Below are 18,815 nucleotides of genomic sequence, written 5' to 3'. Positions count from 1 at the left end.
GACATCCACACCACTCCACAGTTCCACTCCATAGCTGTCAACTTACAATCAGAATAAAATTTCATGTAATTATTTAAGACTCAGTTCTGCAGGTTAGGTTAGTTTGTCACGTGTGCTGAGGTACAGTGAAAAGCTTTCTTTTGCATCATAACCAGTCAGCAGAAAGACATTATTGTCGACCTGTCCACATCGCCTAGATACATAATAAAGGGAATAACGTTTAGCACAAGGTCCAATTAAAAATAGTCCGAAGGTAGATACAAAAAGCTGGAGTAATTCAGCGGAACAGGCAGCATCTCTGGAGCGAAATAATGGGTGACATTTCGGGTCGAGACCCTTCGGACTCCAGTGAGGTAGATAGTGGTTCAGGACCGCTCTCCAGAGGTGGATAGGATGGTTCAGTGGCCTGATAACTGCTGATTTTCACTGTAAAATCATTAGGGGCTTAGAAAAGTTGAATGATCAGTCTTGACAGTAAAGGGCCTGTCTCACTTGGCCGTTATTTGCACCTCAGTTACGCGTCATATGTAAAATAGGTCAGCGCGTGCATGGTGGTGCGCGGTATCGCGCGACGCTCCAGGATTTGATTTATTGTCATTGTCTTCAAGAGACAACAAAATTATTTTCCCCTTAGTCATACAAATTTCGTAGTGTAATGAAATCCTGCGTGACGTATCGATTACGCATTGGCTACGCACACTGATGCATTGGCGTTGCACGCTGGCGTCTCACGTGTATCGCGAGGTGACGCATGGTTATGTCACCGTGAGTCGACGTCTGTAACCATGCGTCGACCTATTTTACATATTACGCGTAAATGAGGCGCAAATAACGCCCAAATGGGACAGGCCCTTTAAGACTTGTTGTCTCCAGGCACTGTTTTGAAAAATAAATGTGAAGTTTGCCTGGTGTTTTGTTGTTTTAAACATTGTAACTGCACTCTAAGTCTTCCTCTGACTGCTCACTCCACTTCCCACAATCCTCAGTGGTAATAGTTGTTCCTCGCGTCCCCTTTAAATCTTTCCTCTCTCACCTTAAATCTGCACATGAATGCTTCGAGATATGGCTGGAGTGTAAATTTTTCTATGAACAAACATTGAAATCATCATTGGATTATTTTCTTGACAATGACAATTGAGGTGTCTTCAAATGATTGCAACTGCTATTTTGAACTTGCTGTATTATCATTTGTAATCCATTAGTATTGAATGAATGAATAAGTTTATTGGACAGGTATTCACATACAAGGAATTTGCCTTGGTGCTCAGCCCGCAAGTGACAACATGAAATACAGTGACAGTTAGGAATGACACATAAAACATTAAACATTAATAATAAAACATTATTGATTAAACATGTGAATTAAACAAAATACCAGAGCAAAAGGAGGCTACAGATATTTGGTTATTGAGTAGAGCTACTACTCTTGGAAAAAAGCTATTTTTATGTCTGGCTGTGGCAGCTTTGACAGTCCGGAGTCGCCTTCCAGAGGCAAGTAATTCAAAGAGTTTGTGGCCAGGGTGAGAGGGGTCAGAGATGATCTTATCCGGTCACTTCCTGGCCCTTACAGTGTACAGTTCGTCAATGCAGGGAAGGTTGCAGCAAATAGCAACCTTCTCAGCTGATCGGACGATTCGCTGCAGCCTCCAGGTGTCGTGCTTGGTGGCTGAGCCAAACCAGACCATGATGGAGAAGGTGAGAACAGACTCAACGATGGCCGTATAGAATTGGACCATCATTACCTGTGGTAGATTGTGCTTCCTCAGCTGCCGTAGGAAGTACATCCTCTGTTGTGCCTTTTTGACTGTGGAGTCGATGGTGGCCCCCCATTTAAGGTCCCAGGAACTTAAAAGACTCCACAGATGTGACTGTGGTGTTGTTGATGGTGAGTGGGGTGAGGGGAGGGGGTGCTCTCCTAAAGTCGACAATCAATTCCACTGTCTTAAGAGCATTGAGCTCCAGGTTGTTGCGATGGCACCAGGACGCCAGCTGTGACAGATGTCTGTAGGCAGATTCCTCCCCATCCTGGATCAGTCCAATCAGGGTTGTGTCGTCCGCAAACTTGAGAAGCTTGACAGAGGAGTCAGTGGAGGTGCAGTCATTGGTGTAGAGAAAGTAAAGGAGAGGAGAGTACGCAGCCTTGTGGTGCTCCTATGCTGAGGGTTTGCGGGTCGAGATGTGATTTCCCAGCCTCACATGCTGCTTCCTGTCTGTCAGGAAGCTGGTGATCCACCGTCAGAGGGGTTCAGGCACAGCCAACTGCGTTGAATGCAGAGCTGGAGGATGAAGTGTACGCCCAGGTTGACTGGGTCATCCACAGATCTATTGGCCCGAAATGCAAACTGCAGAGGATCCAGTAGGGGGTTCGTGATTTTTTTCAGCTTGGCCAGCACAAGCCTTTCAAGGGTCTTCATGACTACAGAGGTCAGTGCGACAGGCCTGTAATCATTAAGACCAGTAATACTTGCCTATTTTGGTACAGGGACAATAGTGGAGGCTTTGAAGCAGGCAGGGACAGTACAGGTTTGCAGGGACTGGTTGAACATGTGTGTATGTTGTGCAGCATGGAGCGTGTGGGTAATTGGGTGTTAAGTGGTGATTGGAGAGGGGAAAGGCTCCAGTTCTTTTCAGACTGGAGTCTTGCTTTAAGTAGGTGTGAAGTGGTCATTGGGGAAGAGTGGGTGTAGAAGGGCCCAATCTTTGCAGACTGAAGTCAGGCTATGAGTGGGTGTGAAGGTACACAAAATTGCTGGGGAAACTCAGCGGGTGCAGCAGCATCTATGGAGCGAAGGAAATAGGCGACGCTTCGGGCCGAAACCCTTCCTCAGACTGATCCTCAGGGTGTGAAGTGTTGGTTGGGGTGGGAAAGGGTCCAGTCTTTTCAGACTGGAGTCTTGCTTTAAGTAGGTGTGAAGTGGCGATTCAGGAGGAATGGGTGTAGAAGAGTCCAGTCTTTGCAGACTGGGGTCTGGCTGAGTTGGTGGGGGAGGGGGTACCAGGGTTACGTTTCTGCTTGTCAAACCTGCAGTAGAACTCAATCAGGTTGTTGGTCAGCTGACGATTGTCCAAAGAGCGGGCGACTTTCCTCTTGTATTTGGTGATTTCTTGCAAGCCCTTCCAAACTCAAGACGAGTCACTGGCTGAGAACTTGCTCCTCAACTTCTCAGAGTAACTTTCCTTGGTACCTTTCCTTAGAGGTAGGGTACTACTTTCCTTAGGAAGGGTACTAAAGGACTGTGCTGTACAACTGGCGGAGGTATTCACGAGGATCTTTAACCTGTCTCTATCTCTGGCAACGGTCCCCAAGTGCCTGAAGACAGCTACCATAGTGCCGGTGCCGAAAAAGTCAAAAGTCACCAACCTGAACGACTACCGCCCGGTTGCCTTAACTCCAATACCCATGAAGTGCTTTGAAAGGCTGGTCCTATCTCACATCAAATCCAGCATCCCTGCCTCACTGGACGCATCAATTTGCATACAGGGCAAATCGATCCACAGAGGATGCCATCTCTCTGGCTCTTCACACTGTCCTGACTGACCTGGAAAGACAGGGCACGTATGTGAGGATGCTCTTCATTGACTATAACTCTGCATTCAATACGGTCATCCCCACCAAGCTCACCACCAAACTCCACCATCTAGGCCTCAACTCGCCGATATGCGACTGGATCCTGAATTTCCTGACGGAGCGACCGCAGGCAGTGAGACTGGGCCCGTACCTGTCCTCCACTATCACTCTGAGCACCGGCACACCACAGGGCTGTGTACTGAGCCCCATGCTCTACTCCCTCTTCACACACAACTGTGTTCCTGCATTTGACACCAACACCATTGTCAAGTTTGCAGAAGACACAACGGTGATTGGGCAGACCACCAACGGTGATGAAACAAACTACAGAGCGGAGGTGCAGAACCTGGCGGACTGGTGCTCACGTAACAACTTGTCCCTAAACACCTCCAAGACCAAGGAGCTGATTATCGATTTCAGGAGGACACATAATGGGGAATACGCCCCAATCTCCATCAACGGGGACAGTGTGGAGAGAGTGTCCAGCTTTAGGTTTCTGGGCACACACATCTCAGAGGACCTCACATGGTCCACCAACACTGCTGCGCTGGTCAAGAAGGCACAGCAACGACTGTTCTTCCTAAGAACATTGAAAACGTGGAGACTAAGCGTAGGTTGGGCGATTGTTTCGCCGAACACCTCCGCTCAGTCCGCAATAACCTACCTGAACTCCCGGTGGCTCAGCACTTCAACTCCCCCTCCCATTCCCAATCCGACCTCTCTGTCCTGGGTCTCCTCCATTGCCAGAGTGAGCAACAGTGGAAATTGGAGGAACAGCACCTCATATTCCGTCTGGGGACCTTGCGTCCGGATGGCATTAACATTGAATTCTCCCAATTTTGCTAGCCCTTGCTGTCTCCTCCCCTTCCTTAACCCTCTAGCTGTCTCCTCTCACCCTCCCATCCGCCCGCCCTCGGGCTCCTCCTCCTCCTCCCCCCCTTTTCCTTCCTTCTCCCCCCCCCCCCCCACCCCCCATCAGTCTGAAGAAGGGTTTCGGCCCGAAACGTCGCCTACTTCCTTCGCTCCATAGATGCTGCTGCACCCGCTGAGTTTCCCCTGCAATTTTGTGTACCTATTGAAAAAGACTGGTCTGCCCCAACAGCTGCTGACAGCCTTATAACCATATAACCATATAACAATTACAGCACGGAAACAGGCCATCACGGCCCTTCTAGTCCGTGCCGAACACGTATTCTCCCCTAGTCCCATCTACCTGCACTCAGACCATAACCCTCCATTCCTTTCCCGTCCATATAACTATCCAATTTATTTTTAAATGATAAAATCGAACCTGCCTCCACCACCTTCACTGGAAGCTCATTCCACACAGCTACCACTCTCTGAGTAAAGAAGTTCCCCCTCATGTTACCCCTAAACTTCTGTCCCTTAATTCTCAAGTCATCCTTCTACCGCTGCACCACAGAGAGCATACTAACATATGGCATCTCTGTGTGGTATCTCAGCTGCACGGAGGCGGAGAGGAGAGCTCTTCAGCGCGTCGTCCACAGAGCGCAGAAGATTATTGGGACACAGCTACCAGACTTGGAGGGCATCTACCACACATGGTGCCTCAGGAAGGCCGTCAGCATCCACAAAGACTCCTCACACCCTTGTAATAGTCTGTTCGAACTCCTAACTTCCGGCAGACGTTACAAGGCTTTTTACGCCCGCACCTCCAGACTCAGGAACAGCTTCATCCCCAGAGCTATAGCTGCTCTGAACCGGCCCTGCTGAGTGCCCCCCCCCCCCCACCCCCATGAACTGTATTCACGCACATCGACCCGGCACGGATATATTTGGACTTTAGACTGTTTTGCTGTTCTCTTTTTTATATAAATCATGTTTCTCGGGGTTTCTAAATGTTATTAGTTGTTTAAGTTATGACGATCGGATGGAAGCTGCATACCAAATCTCGTTGCACCTCTGTGCAATGACAATAAAAGATATTATTATTATTATTATTAGAGGGTATCCAGTCACCTCTCAGCCCAATGCTCCAGGGAACAAAAGCCCCAGCCCATCCAGCTGCTCCTTATAACTGAAGCCCTCCAGTTCTAGTATTATCCTTACAAATATTTTCTGTGCACGTTCCAGCTTAATGGCATCCTTCCTGTATGGAAAAGGTGCCAAGGTGCCAAGGTGCCAGGCACCGCAAGTACCTGATGTTGTCTAGTCCTTGTTGCATGCAGGTATGTGTGGTTCATTTGTGGATGAGTCATGAATGGAATTGAATGCTGAAAATCATCAGCGATCTCCATCTGTTCTCACATTTGTCTGCAGCTGTATCGAAGAATACAGATTAAAACTGTATATAACTGTATAACAAATAAATACAATAATCAGTGATACATTACATTAACTGTAATACTCGGTAACTGGACCATTATATTGAAAACTGAAGTACCATAATGCAACCAAATTCGTCCAATAATAAGTCCAAATTCTTAAAGATCTTTGCGCAGTGTGTTTCACGATCCTGATGGTTGACAGGAAGCAACTGTTCTTGAGCCTCGAGGTCATGGTTCTCAGGCTGCTGCCTCTTCTTTCTGATGATAGCAGTGAGAAGAGAGCATGGCTAGGATAATATGGGTCTTTGTTGTTTGCTGCTTTATTGAGATCAGAGCCATTCAACCCATTGGGTCTGTGCTGGCTCCTAGCTGGGAAATCTTATCACTTCCATTCTCACTTTCCTTTTTCCTGTAATGCTGCAAGTTATTTTCTGTCACATGTTCACCAAATTTTCTTGCTTCACTTTTTAAAAATCAGCCTACACTAAGGGTCTCTACCCAAAACGTTGCCTATTTCCTTCGCTCCATACATGCTGACTCACCCGCTGAGTTTCTCCAGCCTTTTTGTCAGCCTACACTATGGGATAGTTTGTGATAGCCAATAACCTTACCAGCATTTCTTTGGGATGTAAACATTTGTTAGAAGCCTGGGGAGGAAAGGGCAGAACTTGCAAACTGCATGCAGGCAGCAGATTGAACCAGGTTGCTGGAGCTGTGAGTCAGCAGTGATAATTGCTTTGCCACTAAGCCGCCCTTGAAGGAACTGTTTCTGCTCGTTGCATTTCTTTCCCACTTAGTTAAAGTCATTAGTTTTCCACCGAAGATAGATCAAAAAGCTGGAGTAACTCAGCGGGTCAGCCATCTCTGGAGAAAATTAGTGACGTTTCGGGTCAGAACCCTTCTTCTGACGTTCAGTCAGAGGAAAGGGAAACGAGAGATATAGACAGTTATATAGAGGGATATGGAACAAATGAATGAATGAAAGATATGCAAAAAAGTAACGATGATAAATGAAACAGGCCATTGTTAGCCGTGGGCTGGGTGAAAACGAGTTATAGACAATGAAACTCAACAAGAGCTGATATAATGACTTGGGTGGTGGAGGGACGGGGAGAGAGGGGATGCAGGGGTTACTTGAAGTTAGATAAATCATAATTGATACTGCTGGGTTGTAAACTGCCCAAGCAAAAATATGAGGAAAATTGGAGGAACAGCACCTCACATTTTGCTTGGGCAGTTTACAACCCATCTACGATTCTCAATTTTGTAATCAGTTTCTCAATCTGGTATCCCCTTGGCCTTCTCAACTCCAAGGAAAATTCACAGTCTATCTGCCTCTCCTCATAACTGAAAGACTCCCACCCAGGTATTAGCATCCTCTCCAGTGCTATCACATGCTTCCGACAGTGAGCAGAGTAGAACTGTTTGCTGTACTTGAGCTGTGGCCTAGCCAGTTTTGGTTGTATCGTAATCTTACCTTTATAAATGATGGTAAGCATCCCACAAGCTTTATTAGCCACCTTATCTGCCCATGATACCACCTTTGGAGATACTTGTATTGCTCAATGCTCCTTAGGGCCTTATTATTTACTGTGTATGTCCCAGCCTTATCAGTCCTCTCAAAGTCTTATCAATTCACACTTATCAGGCTTAAATTCCATCTACCTTTGCTCTACTAGCAGAGCTGATGAAGGTTATACAGAGGTGAAATATTATAGAATGTATATAGAAGAAACACGTTACTTCTTAATTTTACCAATATGTTTAAAACATTTAGTAAAGCTCGCAGATGTCAGCTATTTTTATGTGATCAGACTTCAAGGCACACAAACAAGTTGCTTTTTATTTATTATTTTGCTTTAGCTAAGAACACCATAGTAGACTCAGAGATTAAAGTTAAAGGGCATGGACAGTGAGAGATTAAGGTTAGTGAAACATGCATGCCTAGCAGCCAAAGATAAAGTCTGAAGCTGTAATAAAAAGCTTTTTGAATTTATGAATCGGAGAACATTTGGAGAATGGCCAGGCTGTGGTGGCTCTGAATGTTCCAAGCCAAATTTGTGCAAATAAAGGCTTTTCGTCTTCTTGAAGAATTCTCCGTGTCTGTGTCATCTTATCCAAACTTTGAGTCTTATAAACCACGACAGTATCACAAAAAGTCCTGGTCATCCTTGTAGTTTCTAATCAACCCCGCTGCCCAATTAAGCAATAGCCGTTTAAAAAAAAAGTCCTCTTTGCTTTCAAAGCCATCTGCAGTCTGACCCCTTGCCCTTGTAACAAATCAAGCTCAAAAGCCCTCTGAAATAAAAGCAGTTTTAAAATCAATTTTGGCATCTCAATCATCTGTGATTGTGATTCACCAGAGTATATAATTCATTTCAGCTCTTTCTGGATCCACCAATGTCATTCTTTGTGTATTTAATCATGTTGTTGGCAAAGGCATTTGGCTCATTTTGCACAGGAATAAGCTTGCCCTGCCTGACCCATATATTTGTAATGGCTTGTGTATTGACATCAAGATCGTCCTAATCTATTAAAACGCACGTACTAGACTGGGAGAAAGTTAACTTTAGTTAAATAAATCTATATATGCAGAAGAAAATCTGTAAAATTCACCTGTTGGAACAAGTAGAAATTTATAAAAATCTTGGAATCTTTTTAATGTGATATAATTTTAAATTTAAAACCTAGATTGCAATAGTTAAAAGGTGTTGTTGTGGGTATTGTTGAAGTCAAGTCAAGGGAGTTTATTGTCATGTGTCCCAGATGGGACAATGACATTCTTGCTTGCTTGATCATATTTGATCATATTTTGTAATTCCCAGAACAAATGAATAAAGAATTAATTTCAAATTCAGAATTGGTAAATAATGAGGCAAGTATGTATGAGTGGTTTATGAGTGGTTATTGATTGATAAGTGATTAACGAGCAGTTAATTTGAAGACCATTGATGATGTGTAATTCTGTAGATTATTATTTCCTCTCTCTTTCAGGATGTTTCGCCGTTCAAGACTCAGTATAAGGCCCAATGTGAAGCCTGGTGGAAGAAGTTCATCACAAGCCTTGAAGGGGGATGATAAGACTCGTACTTCAGACCAGCAACTAAATTCAGAAGGAAAATCTTCCAATGAAAAAGATGATTCTGGACTTCCAGCTGCTTCGGAGTCTTTCCCACCAACACCACTGCCTAATCCAGGTGTTGCACAAGAAGAGAGAGACGACCCAGATGAACAGCAGGAAAATGTTCCACTTAACAAGTTAGTATTGAATCTATTTAATATAGGTAAAAAAATGGTGCTTCAAAAATAGTTCTAGTAATAATTAAGTAGGTTGTAAACACAAGGAACTGCAGATGCTGGGTACACAACGGAATTACAATTAATACACAAATTACTTGTGCTATAAATCCAGGATAAGCACTCAACCAAGAAAACCAAGCCCAAAGCCAAAGTACTAAACTGAAAAGACCTACTTATGCTAAGGACAATAACTGACTCCATATGTAAGAAGCAGCTATCTACATGTTAACAAGCGCATTAAAAAAAACCCGATTGTGTAGATGCAAGTATATTATTGGGGTTATCAAGTGGGCACCTCCCTTCACTGGTGTTTCATTGAGTTAGGCCCACGACACCTCAGGAAGGCTCAACAGTCAGTTCTGGCGTCCTAGAACAACTCCCCTCAATATCTGCTCTCACCACCTCTACCCACCTATACCCAGTATTTACTAAATAAAGGATACTACAGACAATTAATTCACAACAAAACAAATGTTGAAGTGCTGGAGTAACTCAGCAGCTCAGGCAGCATCTCTGGAGAGCATGGATATGTGATGTTTTGGGTCAGGATCCTCTTCGGCAGACGAATTGTATCAGCCTGTGTCATCTGACCATTTCTGATCTATGAGATTTTTTTATGGGTGTGTTTATTGAATAAGCAGGGCCCAGTGGTGGCAAGGCCTGAAGACTCCGCGGAGAAACCTAGGACCCAAAATAACTGGAGATAGAATTTAAACCACAGGAGAAATGGTATCCCCAGGTGGGCTGGCATTTGAAGCTATCATGAGATTTTAAAGGGCTTGGACACGCTAGAGGCAGGAAACATGTTCCCGATGTTGTAGTCCAGAACCAGAGGCCACAGTTTAAGAATAAGGAGTAAGCCATTTAGAACGGAGACGAGGAAACACTTTTTCTCACAGTGAGTGGTGAGTCTGTGGAATTCTCTGCCTCAGAGGGCGGTGGAGGCAGGTTCTCTGGATGCTTTCAAGAGAGAGCTAGATAGGGCTCTTAAAAATAGCGGAGTCCGGGGATATGGGGAGAAGGCAGGAACGGGGTACTGATTGGGGATGATCAGCCATGATCACATTGAATGGCGGTGCAGGCTCGAAGGGCCGAATGGCCTACTCCTGCACCTATTGACTATTGTCTAAATGTCGATGCTTATTCAAAAAAAACATTCTGAAACATTTGACAGCTATCAAAATGTAATTTTCAATTAAAAAAAATCTTGATTTAAGAATAACAAACTAAAACCAACACACTTAATATGGTGTCACAGGTAGACCTTTTATGTGGGAGCTTACCAAAAGCATTCTGGCAGTTCAATTATGCCGCATCCGCTGGTTTTCTCTTACCTATTCTACCAGTTATATGTAGGTTTGTTTTAATTTGACAAGATTTTTCAAAGAATGTTTACAGGATTGTTCTTGCATGTTTTTCTGCGCATTATACACAATGAAAAGTTCATAAAAGTCACAAATGTTGTTATTTTTTATTTAAGGAATGAGAAGAATGATAAGACTGGTGTGTGTGCAACACAGGGTAAATCACCCGTGGCACCTTTGCAAAGAAGGAAGCGCTTCTCCACCATGTTGAATTTGGCCAAACCAAGAGCCACATCTTTGTCTGCACAGCAGTCGGCCAATCTAACAGCAAAATCTCCTCAACAACAAAATCTATTAGCTCCTGTCACCAATGTGGCATCCATTCAAGATAGTTCTGCTCCGTCCACCACTGAGAAAGCACTTCCCAAATCTCCAGAGAAACGAAAACCCTCTTCAGGCCAACATATCAAATTGCCAGAAAAGAAAACTCCAATTCCTCAAGTACCACAGTTCTCCCCTGTTAAAAACCATGTGCACAAAGATTCAGCTGTAGGAACTAGTTCTCCCCGAGTGCCAGTGACGCGGAAGACATTGTCTTCGCCACTTAAGGAGAGGATTACGCCCAGCAGCACACCAACAAAAGGAATCGTCCCGTCTCCCAGTGTCTCGCCTGCACGCCCAAAGTCTGCAAAAGTCCCAGATGACCTTGAAAGACTCAGGAAAGCACGGAAATTACGAGAAATGTTGAAAGAGGAGATGAAGAAAGAGAAGGTAATTTTGATTATATATTAAGAGGTTGATTCAGTAGTAATCTGCAAAAGCCTGGATTATTTGATTAATCATCCAGGAAGCTGAAAATGAGCAATTTAGCTCGAAGCAATTGCAAGCAACAGTACGACTAGTCTGTGCTTTTATTTAAACATTCTGGAAAATCAAGTCAAATGAGTGTAAGCAATAGATGGTAATCAATATTAACGATACATCGACTTGTGTTTAAGAAGGAACTGCAGATGCTGGAAAATCGAAGGTAGACAAAAGTGCTGGAGAAACTCAGCGGGTGTAGCAGTATCTACGAAGGTAGACAAAAGTGCAAAAATAGATGCTGCTGCACCCGCTGAGTTTCTCCAGCACTTTTGACTACCAACGAAACATCGACTATCTCTTTTGTGTCCACAAATATTTCTTGACCTGTGGAGTTCCTCCAGCAGCTTCTTTTTTCCTCCAGATTCCATCACCTGTAGTCTCTTGTGTTTCAAAAAGAAATTCATACTTTTCAAATTTTATATTAGACTTCACCCTCCCTAGCCACTGCAACCTTCCACTAACCTTTGCCACTAACATCCCATCATTGTATGTCGAAAGGAACTGCAGATGCTGGTTTATTCCAACAATGGAAACAAAATGCTGGAGTATCTCAGCAGGACAGGCAGCAGCTCCAAGTCAGTGGATATTTTTACGGCAAGTTCTTAATTAGAATGGGTATTAAGGGTTCTGGGGAGAAAGCAGGAAAATGGGATTAGGTGGCAGAGATCAGCCATGATTGAATGGCGGAGTAGACTCGATGGGCCAAATGGTCTAATTCTACTCCTATAACCTGTGAACTTATGAATATCTGGAAAAAAGGATTTGGTGATGTTTTGGGTTGAGACCCTTCTTCAGACTGTCTGATTGGTGTGTATGCCTTATTCTCTTGACCGTGAGCTTTGGAATTCCCTTTAAACCTTTCCACATCCCTCTCTCTTCCCTCTTCCTGAAATAATTTTTTGAATTCTACCTTTATGTTGATCTTTGTAAGAAGGTTGGGAAAGGAAGAAATTGGTATATTTGCAGTCATTACATTTAATCAAGTGCCAAATCTGTGAGGGCAATTATAGGACACACTTAGGTATTTTTGACATCTTCCAAAATTCTGAGTTTGATTATGAACATGTGATCGCTAGAATATGTTCTCTAATTTACTTCTGTTTAGGTAAATATTCCTTAATTTTGCTGTTACTTTCTATGCAAGACAATCACAGTTGTGTGTGCAAGTCTGGCAGCTACATTACAGGAAGGGTGAAGTTGGAATGGAGAGAGTGCAAAAGAGGCTCACCCTGATGTTGTTTGTATTAGAGAATATTAGTTGTAAGCAGAGGTTGTCAAATTTGGATTGTTTTCTCTAGAATATCAGATGCTTAGTGGTGACCTGAGTGAAGCATACAAAATTATGAGAGGCATAGATGAGAGGTATTTAAGAGGCATTTAGACAGTCATGAACAGGAACTGGATGGAGGGGTATAGATCATGTACAGGCAGATGGAATACGTTTAGATTAACATCATGGTTAGCATAGCCACGATAGGTCAGACCTGCTCCTGTGCTGTACCATTTTATGTTGGGCATAATATCTGAGGAAGGATGTGCTGTCTCTGGAGAGGGTCCAGAGGAGGTTTACATACATGATGCCAGGAATGAGTAGTTTAACCTATGATGAGCGTATGTCGGCACTGGGCCAGTAGGCGCTGGAGTTTAGAAGAATGACGGGGGACCTCATTGAAACAAACAGAATAGTGTAAGACTTGGATAGAGTGGATGTGGAGAGGATGTTTCCACTAGTGGGAGAGTCTTGGACTAGGGGACATAGCCTCAGAATTAAAGGACGTTCTTTTAGGAAGGAGATTAGCAGAAATTTATTTTGGTGAATCTGTGGAATTCTTTGCAACAGAAGGTTGTAGAGGCCAAGTCAGTGGATATTTTTAAGGCAGAGATGGATAGATTTTTGATTAGTACATGTGTCCAAGGTTATGGGGAGAAGGCAGGAGAATGGGATTAGGAAGGAGAGATAGATCAGCCAGGATTGAATGGCGGAATAGACTTGATGGGCCGAATGGCTTAATTCTACTCATGGCATTATGTTCAATATTTAATGTAAATCCCTTAGGTTGCATTTTATGTACACTTTGCATTTAGACGTATTATCACCATCTGACATTCTCTGTTTCCATCCATGCTGATGTATTTTAACTGTTACATGCCGATGTTGTCATTCTTAACTGTTTGATGCATTGTTGAATAATTTGTCTTTTTTTGGGCAATTTCAGAAAGCTCACAAAGAAATGATTCCATTTTGGGAAACTAATCACCCACCAGAACGTACTAAAATGACCATGAGAGACTTCATCTACTATCTGCCTGACACTAATCCAATGCTGTAAGTGACCTGGTAATATTTTATTTTATTCATTCAATTTTTTGGTAAGACTTGGCAAGACCAGCAATTATTCTGCAAGATGTGGTGACAACTGAGTGGGATATTAAGGAATGTGTATGGCAATTAAAAAAAAAGTTAATTACGTGATGTGGGTCTGGAGGTGTGTGTAAGCCATACTAACTACAGACAACAGATTTCTTTCCCAGAAGGACATTTATGAAGCAGGTGGATTTTTGCAAGTCTAGCAGTTTTATGGTCATCATCTCTAAAACTCAAGATGCGAAACTGCAGATTTTGGAACCTGGAGCAAAAAGCAAACTGCCGGAGGAACTCGGTGGGTCAGGCAATATCTGTGCAGGTAGAGAGATAGCCAACGTTTTGGGTTGAGACCCTGCCTCGGGACTCCTCTGCTCATTCCTCTGCCTTCGCAGATGCTGTGCGACCCACTGAGCACCTCCAGCCGTTCAGTTATTACTAAAACTTGTTCTCATTCTTCCAATTCCAGTTTATTAACTGAATTAAAATTCTCTTAAAATTAAAATTAAAATTGGTGGGATTTAAACTCGATTGATTGTTAGTCCACGCTTCTGAATGACTTTTCAGGTCATTTAGTTGCTGCAGAATATGACGTTACTCCTTCCTCGGTGAAGACATGAAATTAACCTTTTTTACAGTAATCTTTAAGTGTGAGCTCTATGACGTTTTTATTTGAATACTAATCCTTGCAGATCTACATTCGAAGAAGAAAAAAGACCACCTTTCCCAGTTCTAAATAAAGAGTGAGTATCTCTTTTTGATGATTATTGAAGTAAACCTAAATATAACATGTTTATGAAGTGGCAGTGGTTTTTACCAGATTTTCATTTTTACAAATTTTAATAAAGGGTTAAAAAATGAATACATTTCTGGGATCTGTTAGCTGCCATTTAAAAAAAAACGCAGACTAATTGGAAAAGAGAAAATAGAATATTGGGCATTCTTGGAAAACGTTCAAATTATATTAGCTGTTATAAAAAATATTTATGTCAAGTAAAACCTGAATGAAATTTTGGTTACCCTGATAGTTTTATCACTTTAGCAGCTAAGGTTTTAGACTGGCATTTATAATGTACCTTCACGTTTGCATTATAGGCCAGAAGTGGGAAGTGCCAATGCCCCAGCTAATGAGGATGAAGATGAAGATGAAGATGAAGAATCTGATGATGCTATTCAGGGTCCACGAGTCAAAGTAGCTGAAGATGGCTCTATTATTATTGATGAAGAAAGGTATTGAACCAAAATATTAAAACATTACTGATTAACCACTTAATTGGTCAACGGTTCATCAGTTCTAATTACTTTAGATGCCTGATTTATTATTGAATAGCGTTGTTTATTTTAATGACATTCACTATTTTGGCGCAGGTTGGATCCTTAAGATGTAAATCAGGGGTCGGCAACCTACGGCCCCCGGGCCGAATGCGGCCCGTAACCCGAAATCATCCGGTCCCCAGGCCGATCTTTTTCCCCATAATCATCCGGCCCGCCGAGCGCGGAGCTTCGACTGTGATTCCTGATTAGAAAGGGTGTCAAGGGTTATCGGGAGAAGGCAGGGAAAGTGGGATTAGGAGGCACAGATCAGCCATGATTGAATGGTGGAGTGGACTTGATGGGCCGAATAGCCTAATTCTACTATAACTTGAGGTCACCAATTGATAGAAACATTTTACTCCTGGGGGTTGAAAGTTTTAAAATTAATATCAAGGAACTGCAGACGCCGTTTTAGACAAAAAAAAAGACAGAAAGTGCTGGAGTACTCAGTGTGTCAGGAAGCAGCCCAGGAGAACATGTTCTCTGGAGATGCTGCCTGACCCGCTGAGTACTCCAGCACTTTGTCTTTTTCAGAACAAAATTGGTATTGGTTTATTATTGTCACATGCAGTGAAAGAATTTGTTTGCATGCTATCCATGCATGTCATACATTAGTACAATCAAGTCATATACAACAGGTAGTGCAGAATATAGTGTTACACCCACAGAGAAAGTGCAGATTTTTTTTTTAAGTTGCAAGGGCTGCAATGTGATAGATTGGGAGATTGCAACACCACCCTATGCTGCTTAACAGTAGTCTTACTTCTGTAGTCCAAAAATATTAGATGATTTAGTAGAATGGACAATACATGAGCTGCATAATGACGCAGCTGGTAGAGCTGCTGCTTCACAGCGCCGGAGACCCAGGTTCGATTCTGTCTTTGGCTGCTGTCTGTGTGGAGTTTGCCTGTTCTCCCTATGACCGCGTGGGTTTCCTCCCACATCACAAAGACGTACAAGTTTGTAGGTTAATCAGCCTCTGTAAATTGCCCCTTATGGATGAGAAAGTGGGATAACAGAGAACTAGTGTGAATAGGTGATGAATGGTTGGCGTGGACTCGTTGGCGCAAAGCGCCTGTTTCCATCCTACATCTCTATACTAAACTAAAAGTTGCCTGTGGTATTTGGAGGAGGGAGGGTCATATGCATTATCATTAACCTTATAGAATTGTCCATTAAATTCAAATGCATTTTCTTTTTCTTAAAATTAGCTTAACGGTCGAGGTTTTAAGGATGAAGAAATCTAATATTGTTGAAGAAAATGATCCAATTTTTGAACGTGGCTCTCAGACAACCTATTCCAGCTTTAGAAAGAGCACCCATACAAAGTCATGGTCTGATAAAGGTAAGTATGGAGATGTTTAATGTTTTGCTCACTGGAGCTGTAATTTAAAAGGAATCAAGCCACTATTTAGTTCTTTAAAGGTACATTCAAGGACCCAAGCAGTTGTTCCAGGTGCGACAGAGGTTCACCTGCATCTCCTCCAACCTCATCTATTGCATCCGCTGCTCTAGATGTCAGCTGATCTACATCAGTGAGACCAAGCGTAGGATTGGCGATCGTTTCGCCGAACACCTCCGCTCGGTCCGTGTTAACCAACCTGATCTCCCGGTGGCTCAGCACTTCAACTCCCCCTCTCATTCCGAATCCAACCTCTCTGTTCTGAGCCTCCTCCACGGCCAGAGTGAGCACCACCGGAAATTGGAGGAGCAGCACCTTGGGCAGTCTGCACCCTAGCGGCATAAACATTGAATTCTCCAATTTCCGGTAGCCCTTGCTGTCTCCTCCCCTTCTCAGCTCTCCCTCAGCCCTCGGGCTCCTACTCTTCCTTTTTCCGTTTTTCTCCCAACCCCCCCCCCCCCCCCCACCCGACATCAGTCTGAAGAAGGGTTTCTTCCGGTGGCGCTGGTGCCAGCTGGAAGCCTCCACCTTCAGCCCGGTATCTTTTTGTTTTTTTTTGTTTTTTTAGTTATGTTAAAGTGTGTTTTTTATGTTTTTTTAAATGTCTTTATGTGGGGGAAGAGGGCACGGTAAGGGGGATACCGTCCTTCGGTCGCTTCCTGGAGAGGACGCGACTATTATTCGAGTCGCGTCCTCACCCCACCAGCGGCCTACCTACTGGATTGGCGCGGTCTTTCCTGCCGGGATCGACCAGGGCTCCAGCAGCGGCGGGACAGCGCTGTAACATCGCGGGGCTGGCGATGCCTTACCGGGGATCGCCGTCTGGAGCCCGGAGTGCTGGGCCTGCTGCACCGACATCATGGAGCTGCGGTTTGCGGAGCTCCCAACGCGGGCGGCGCTGATCAACAACGCGGGGTCCTGCGACTCCGCCCGGCTCGGCCTGCGGACTCGGGAGCTGCGGACTCCGGCTGCGGGAGGCGGCTGATCAGGAGGTCCGGGCCGCTGAGGAGGAGGATGTTCACCGTCGGGGATCGGCGTCGGCGTTCCACCAGTCCGGCGTGAGGGCCTGAACATCGGGCTGCCCGGTGCGGCGACTGCGGGTGCTCGGAAGGCCCAGACCACGGATGAACATTTGGGAAGATCGGAGGGGAGGCTGGCTGGACTATGGTGCCTTCCTCACCTTGGTGCCACTGTGTTATGTTGTGTCGTGGACTTTCTGTGTTTGTGTTTTTCTTTTTTTAATTCAATTTTATTTTTAATATGTTTTATTATTTATTATTTATTTATTTTTATGATACTGCCTGTAAGGAAAATTCATTTCGTTGTCTCTAATTGAGACAATGACAATAAATTTGAATACAATACAATACAATACAATATAATTTCGGCCCGAAACGTTGCCTATTTCTGTCGCTCCATAGATGCTGCTGCACCCACTGAGTTTCTCCAGCACTTTTGTCTACCTTCTTTAAAGTTCCACTCTTGTACAATTTATCTTTCCTGCTAATATAAAATATTATTTGGCCAGAAAATAATCAAATTCCGCGTTTGCAACATTCCAATTCCACTAAATTGCGCAGGGTTTGAGATACCAATCTTCCTATCTTAATATTGCCATTGACAATGTGCTTACATTTCTATTGTGTGTAGCAATTTCAGCAACGCAAGATAATTTTTACTAGAGCGTGGTTTATTTTGCTACAAAATTCGAGAGGAACTCAGCGGGACAGGCAGCATCTCTGGAGAGAAGGAATGGGCGACATTTAGGCTCGAGACCCTTCATCCGTCCCGCTGAGTTACTCCAGCATTTTGTGTCTACCTTTGATTTAAACCAGCATTTGTAGTTCTTTCTTACACATTCAGTCCTAACAATCTGAGTCTTGGAAAGGTAGAATCATGCACTTAAGATTTTACCAGTTTTTTATAACTCTTGTGTTGTTGAGCTATTTCATGCTAGTTTAGTTACACATGGAAACAACCCCTTTGACTCACCAAGTCCATCCCGACCATTGATCACCCATGGATACTAGTTTTTATGTTATCTCACTTTCTCATCCACTCCCTATACATAGGGGCAATATTTTTGCAGAGACCAATTAACCTACAAATCTGTACGTCTTTGGGATGAGGGAGGAAACCGGAGCATCCGGAAGGAACCTACATGGTCATAGGGAGAACGTGCAAACTCCACACAAACTGCACGCGAAGACCTGGGTCCCCGGTGCTATGATGCAGCAGCTCTACCAGTTACTCCGCTGTGCTGCCCATTGTTAATGTAAAAATACATATTGCACTTGTTGGTTGCATAGCTTTTAAGAGAAGTATATATATTTAATATTAATCTTTCCAATCAATGCTTATATTCTCACTCAATTTGTCCACTAATTGTAGTTTGACCATATGTTATTTTAGA

At 43.7% G+C, this 18,815-nt stretch overlaps 1 protein-coding gene across 2 annotated transcripts in view; it reads left to right on the top strand.

The window, feature by feature from the left end:
• Window positions 1-18,815, top strand: part of bdp1 (B double prime 1, subunit of RNA polymerase III transcription initiation factor IIIB) — an 83,886-nt gene that overhangs the window by 1,093 nt on the left and 63,978 nt on the right. Inside the window, exons 2-7 of one of the 2 annotated variants that reach the window (XM_033018704.1) lie at window positions 8,848-9,114; window positions 10,637-11,231; window positions 13,541-13,650; window positions 14,379-14,429; window positions 14,782-14,916; window positions 16,212-16,345. In XM_033018704.1, the coding sequence (XP_032874595.1) occupies window positions 8,852-9,114; window positions 10,637-11,231; window positions 13,541-13,650; window positions 14,379-14,429; window positions 14,782-14,916; window positions 16,212-16,345 (1,288 nt within the window). In that variant the 5' untranslated portion in view covers window positions 8,848-8,851. The remainder of the gene's footprint in view (window positions 1-8,847; window positions 9,115-10,636; window positions 11,232-13,540; window positions 13,651-14,378; window positions 14,430-14,781; window positions 14,917-16,211; window positions 16,346-18,815) is intronic. The other variant, XM_033018705.1, reaches the window with a different exon arrangement.

The sequence above is a fragment of the Amblyraja radiata genome, chromosome 3 (assembly GCF_010909765.2).
Source record: "Amblyraja radiata isolate CabotCenter1 chromosome 3, sAmbRad1.1.pri, whole genome shotgun sequence".
NCBI lineage: Eukaryota > Metazoa > Chordata > Chondrichthyes > Rajiformes > Rajidae > Amblyraja > Amblyraja radiata.
Note: the sequence above shows the minus strand (reverse complement) of the source record. Positions and strands in the feature narration are given on the sequence as shown.